The 6667-nt window shown below is 35.6% G+C and overlaps 1 protein-coding gene across 1 annotated transcript; it reads right to left on the bottom strand.

Moving 5' to 3' along the window:
- Positions 1–2478: 2478 nt before the first annotated feature.
- Positions 2479–6138, bottom strand: LOC127850057 (polyunsaturated fatty acid lipoxygenase ALOX8-like). The gene is made up of 2 exons (XM_052382827.1): positions 4849–6138; positions 2479–2649 (listed from the first exon to the last, which is right to left on the bottom strand). Exons 1-2 carry the CDS (start codon positions 6136–6138, stop codon positions 2479–2481), a joined length of 1461 nt encoding a protein of 486 aa, XP_052238787.1.
- Between the last annotated feature and the right edge of the window lie 529 nt (positions 6139–6667).

Raw genomic sequence — 6667 nt, 5'->3', positions numbered from 1 at the left:
AATATTTGAAAGAAAAAAACAGTCGTGTAAATATATTACCGATATTATGAAGTATAAATGAGGAATACGTGTTTAATATTTATATTTTATGTGTGTGTTTGAGTTAAGAATACGTTTTCAGAGTATATAGGAATAACGAATCTCTAGAAACGTCGCCACCCAGGTTTTGACGATACCTTATACGTTCGTAAACGTCCACCAGGGATATTTCTTTGAAATGTAATGTTAATTGCTTTGACAACTTAAGTTTGAAAATATGTGGATGCAAGTTGGAAATCATTCAGGATTGTTACGATGATTATGTTGATGATGAACTTGTACTCCGTGGTATTTTTTCTTAGATGATGGTCGTTAGTAGGATCAAGTGCCTCCCCTGGCGAAGGAGAGGTCTTAGCTCTCCCTTTGGTAAGTTTCGTCGGCTGACAGTTTATGTTTTGCGTATATAATAACTTATAACTTATTTGATTGTAATTTACTTTATTTTGTACGCCAATATTCAAATGTCAAGAACTTGTACATTCATCAAACAGCTGAAGGGGCTTTACTTATGTTGACTCTTTGAAATTAGTTTCGAAATTATCAACCCTGATTCACTAAAATGGGAACACTGGTTACAAATTTAAAGGAATATTGGTTACAAAATACTTTAAAATATGTATCTAAATATCCCCTAGATATATTGTTAATAGAAGCAAAATCTATTATAACAATGTGTATTTTCCAAACCCCTGTATGATTACAAAAGCTAAGTGTTAGTTTGGCTTTTTAATGTTTCAGACTTAAGTTGTTAATATTTATTGTATAGCACACTTTGGATACATTTTTACTTAAGTTACTCTTCTATACTAATATATACTCTTTTTAAAGTGTGCCAAGAACTGTCGAGCATAAATGCAAATCAGGTCGACCCCAAAGAGTTCCAAATATGGAATGTGTTTAACAAACATTTTAACATTTATACCTGAAGGTGTGACTTTAGACATTATGGCTTATGGCAAGTGGGGGTGAGACAAGTTGTATACACATGGTTAGTTTTAAATTGTACGATACACTGAGTAATAGTAAAAACAAGATACAAGGTCAGACATTCGTCAAAAGACATAACAGAAATGTTTTTTTCTACAAGTCCTCGCTCACATAATTGTTGACCATCATACTGTATAAATTATCCAAGGTAATACATACTCTGAAATATCGCTGACTTATTGGGACTTATTCAGACTATCATGCATCATTCGTATACGCCTTAAAAAACGTGGTAATCGCGTGGTTATTGAATTCTAAATAAAAACAGTTAATGCTAGTATATAAAGTTATTAATATGCAGCGCCAAGAAGGCTACAAAACACTTGCGTTATATAAATCTTTTTTTTAAAACATATATTCCGTTCTCACTACCCCGTCTATCCCAAAACCAATTATTATGTCGTTAATTAAAGTGCTTTGTGGAAATTTTAGTTATATGGCCAGATACAACTGATAATTACGGTTACGAAAAGTAGGTGAATCTTACAACCGTGGGAATAGTAGGTTTCTTTTTAAGATAAATAACCTGTTTGGAATACATGTATGTGTAGTCAACGTTAATGCAACACTTAAAGGTAACCTTCACCAGATGAAGAAACATCACACAACTGTAAAACGTTCAAAATACTCGGTTAAATTGATTTTATAGGATCCTGTCTATTTAAATAATGTCGTTGGTAGATTTGCGCTTCTTGCACAACTAAGACATACTTTTATTTTCAACTTTTGATTCACCATCATCACGTAAATGTCAAAAGCGAAAGGGTTTATTTTCGAATTGATAAAAAACACGCTACTTGTGTCGATAGTGAGGACAACATGTAATATGACCGCGGATCAGGAAAGTTTCCCTGTTTCCCTGTTACGGGAGTAATATTTTGATTGTATTACCTAACCTGTTGAAATGTTGTTCTTTGAAAAGGTGCATTGTATTATAATCTATAAATAATTGTTAAAATTGTTCGTAGACAACATGAACAAGAGATGTGAATTTTGCATGAATTTATCATTTATTTTTTCCAATTATCGTTAAAATTATTGGCAAAAAGACAACAATAAGGACTTCGTATTATTAATTTTTAAAACCGAGTTTAAAAATGCATACACTGTGGAAACTGATCAATTTGCTGTGGTTTAAGCTCGAAGCATTCACTTTCAAAAACCTACGAAGTCGCTCGCGTTAAAACATAAAACCCTGTTCAATCCGATTGTTTTCTCACGCAATATGTGACCTGAGCTTGACTGTCTTACATATCCAAAAAATAGCGGTAAGGTATGTGGACTTGTTTTCTCTAGCTGGCTGCTTGGCTGGTTTGCTGGCTGGCTGGCATGTTGGCTGGCTCGCTCGCTCGCTGGCTGTCAGGCTGTCAGGCTGACTGGCTGTCTCGCTGGCTGGCTGGCTGATCGGCTGGCTCGCTGGCTGGCTGGCTTGCTGTCTCGCTGTCTCGCTGGCTAGCTGGCTTGCTGGCTTGCTGGCTTGCTAGCTTGCTGGCTGGCTTGCTGGCTGGCTTGCTTGCTGGCTGGCTTGCTGGCTATCTGGCTGACTGGCTTGCTGACTGGCTGGTCGCTGGCTGACTGGCTGATCAGCTGGCTGACCGACCATCTTTCTGTTTGTCTGTATATCTGTCGGTATGTCAGTCTGTCTATTTTTATACTTCAATTCTTCATATCTTTACCACCCTCCCCAACATTGAATTATAAAATACATATAATAAAGACATATATCATTATTGGATCAACTTTGATAATGATTTTTTTACAACGACCTATGTGATCGTTTAAATATCAGTGCTAGGTACATGTTTCTTATTCTTTAGTATGTAAACAATGTATCTTACCGACACCCGGAATCGCCAAATTACCATCAATAACATTGTATTATGTTTATATTCCATTAATTAAGCCAATATCTGACTCTAAGAGACTTGCTAGTTATTGTCTGAGAATTAATGCTATATTTGCTAAAGACAACCTCCTGAAAATCATGTCGTTGATTTCCATACAAAATTGTATTACGCTATTAGGGAATTTTAAGATAATATGCATCTCATACTTTATGTTCTTTGTTTTTAACGAACATTTTATGTTGACAACGTATTTTTTCTTAGTTTTTCTTATTAAAATAGAAGTATTAAACATATATTATTGTTAAGTTGAAAAAACAAATTAATTGTAAATCCTATTTAATAGCGTCAAATTTATATAATATAGGCATGATCATACCGAGCTGTTTATGAATGAAAGTGGGAGCAGAGCAACTGCTCCAGCTGGTGTGACTGAATTAAAGAGATTTGCAATCAAATCAATCTGGGATTTTAAAGCGTATCCTGACAATTGATCTTGACATTAGCTGAGAATGCTTAAACTCAAACGGGCTTGATACAAATCCAATGGGTCCAAGTGGTCAAACATGATAGAACAATTGCGTTCGCTTCTGTTTTGTCATTATGCTTTTATCAATATTTGTTCATTCTATTAAATTTACAAATTGCAAGGACAGTGCTGTTTTAAAACAACTCGCCAATGGAATAGAGCAAATAAATAGCAAGTTTTAGATCTTAAGTCTTCGCAATACGTAAAAAAAGCAAGCCAATGTCTGAATATTTCAGAAAGTAATGTGATTGAAACAACTGCAAGTTCGAGGATCGACTGGTTCCAATCGCATCTAAGAACTTAGGGCTACCTCTAATGCAGTATTGTGAATACATATAATGAAAATAATCATATGCAGATTATTACTCTAACTGGTACCATATTTTAATTCGAAAGTAAAGTTCGCGTTCGGACATGGCTTAAAAATCAATCTTTGAAGTGATAAGATATGTGCTAGTAAATCTAATGGTATTTCTACTCCGCAGTTTAAGTCATAAATGTCGAATTCATTTGGCCTTTCAATCTGATATCATATTACTTTTCTTAACCTTTCGAAGATAACATCAAAACAACAACCATTCAATTAAGAAATCATAAAGGTAATTTAAAGATTTAGTTTATATAAAAGGCAGAATAATATATATAGACAATATATGAAAAAGTAAATATAAACCAACCCAAGGAAACAAAGCACATAATTTCAATGTCATATTGAAACAAACATTTGACCATTAAACATTCTTAATTAAGCGTGATTAGTTTACATTGAAGCACACAATTTGCTAACATGAAATGGTATATCATGATTTCAATCAAATATATCAATTTGACAAACAACAACAATTTAATATACATATTTAAGAAGCTATACTTTTAACGTTCAGTCATTCAATAAAGGAAATAATGGCATGCGACGAAAATGCAACACAATTAAAAATTATTTAGAACCAATAAACGAGCACATGTATGCGAAACAATGACAAAATTCAGACATATATTTATAGCCCTGTATCACTTATACAAAAACTGGTCTGCAGTACAGTCCCATACTCATTAACAAAGAAAGATATACATGATATAGCAGCAATGCAAAGCGTTACAAGGAATGCTAGATAGCTTTTAATAAAGTAGAATCAAGTGAAATAATATTCTGATATTTGGTTAAAATGTATAAAAGATATCAACACGAATGATTGTACAAATCAATCTTGCACTGGCTTTCAGGCACTGATCCCGGAATCCGCAGATCACACATCTTACTGTTCACACAAAGTATGCTGTTTGTACAAAGTAGTCAAATATTAATAGAATTGGGTATTACAATTGAATATATAAAGAAGGTTATTTGTACAAATTACTTAAACATTGAGATAGTTGGATATTCAGATTGGATACATAAAGTACGTTGTTTGTTCAAAGTACTAAAATATTGATAGAATTGGGTATTACAAGTGGATCCATGTAATCATACGGGATTTCTCTTTCCATGTTCCGTTTTTGGATTTTTCTATGAATCTTACACAGATCGGCTCTAAACTTCTTCACAATATGCATCGCTTTCGGGTCATAGATGTACCGTTGGTCGAAATCAACCAGTTGGTTCCCGAATGAATGATCACTTAGGACTTTCAATATCGTCATCACTTGGTAGTGATTCAAGCGGGGTTGAATGGTTTGTATGACGTCAACCTCGGAACGGCTTCCTCTGTCGCTAGGTGGCTTTCCGCAAAGCATTGACGGGTAATTCATAGGGTATGCGTATTCGTCGTACTGCTTGAAGTTCGCTGCCGCGTGACCCGCGCTACACGTGTAGATAATGCTCGTGACTACTTGAATCGGTTGTTCACGTGATGTAAATCTCCCGTCGACCCCTTCAACACCAAGAATACCAAGGCCACCATCATGTATTGGTCTCTCCAGGTCTGCCCGCCAGTTCTGTGTCTCATTATCTTCACTCAACTCCTTATCGGATGGATAGTAGAGGTGAACGTAGTCTGTTACGTATTGTAGGATTGCGTTGTACGTCAGCAGCGAATCATCCCGAAAGGGATAGTCAGGAACTACATCTGTGCTGTCTACACCTCGCTCTTTTAGGTCCGCCGGGAGCGTTCCTTCAACGTTGAGCCTCCATTTGGTTCGGTAACGCCTGATCAACTCGTAGGCTCCTTCCGTACCCACAGAAACGACTGTGTTCATAAATTGACCTTCCCCGAGCAAGATATCTAAAGCAAGATAGTTGATTGTCATCAGATACATGAAGTGCGGTGCCATTATTTTAAACATCGGGTGTGCCTTGGAGAGATTTCGATTTATGGATACTTCAAATCCCTCCATAACGATGTGCGTGTATCCAAGATGGGTGTTTGCTTGATGAACGCAGGTGTCTGCATTGTTGAACCACATTTTCGCAAGGATCCACGTGTATTTGGGATCGGAAGGTAGAAAGACTGGGTTATCGTGGGCTTTGTCTTGGAACAGCTGAATGGCGATGGGAACTATTTTGTTGTCATTCCGTCGGTAAAACAATGCTATAGGAGAGCAAACAACAGTCTCTTTGATCGTTGGACAATTCCGTAGAATTGAGTGGTCTATTATAAAAAGACGCTTTTTCTTTATCGCCGACTCCAGTGTATCATTTTCTATGAGAGGTTTGAGCATTGCCGGTGTTAAGCCAAGTTTCTCTGGTATTTCCGTACAGAGCCTGATAACGGTGTTGTGCGTGCCAGCAAAACGCTGCATTCCGAATTTGACATCGTCTTTCCATCTTAAAATAACAAACTTTAAAGTGAACGACTTTAAATCAATGCATATATGTGTACCAAATATCAGTATGTAACATATTTTATAGACCGTTTGATAGTTCTGTGGTTTGGTGAGCAAACATAATTAATTAAACGTTTCTAAAAAAAAAAAGAATACTGATTCTTTTTACGGTACTATTGAAAAGATGTAGATTGTACGAGACTTTCTGGTGATTGCGAGAAAACAATGAACAAATCGGTTTCGAAGATGGATTGGTTCGAATGATTTTTACTGTGTTGCAGTTGTGACATTTTGTTTTCTTAAAAAAGGTGATGCAAAAACATTTTCATGTTCTTATTTGTAAGAAAACTGCTATTAAAACTTAATGATTTACCGCAAGTTGGTAAAACAACTGTTCATTATGTAAATTACTAACCACTTGAGTTTAAAAGGGTATAAAATTAACCGTTGTCAACTAGGAAAACGGTAGAGTATTGTTTACATGGTGAAAATTATAAGTTGTCTG

The sequence above is a fragment of the Dreissena polymorpha genome, chromosome 1 (genome assembly GCF_020536995.1).
Source record: "Dreissena polymorpha isolate Duluth1 chromosome 1, UMN_Dpol_1.0, whole genome shotgun sequence".
In the NCBI taxonomy this organism is placed as follows: Eukaryota; Metazoa; Mollusca; class Bivalvia; order Myida; family Dreissenidae; genus Dreissena; species Dreissena polymorpha.
This window is presented reverse-complemented; position numbering and strand designations above follow the sequence as displayed.

Bases quoted from the DNA above. Each gene is read 5' to 3' on its own strand.
- LOC127850057 (XM_052382827.1), bottom strand. From the start codon at position 6,138: ATGCAGCGTTTTGCTGGCACGCACAACACCGTTATCAGGCTCTGTACG. The intron at 2,650-4,848 runs GTAATACCCAAT...ACATACCGACAG, and splicing joins ATGATTACATGGATCCACTT to ATATACAGACAAACAGAAAG.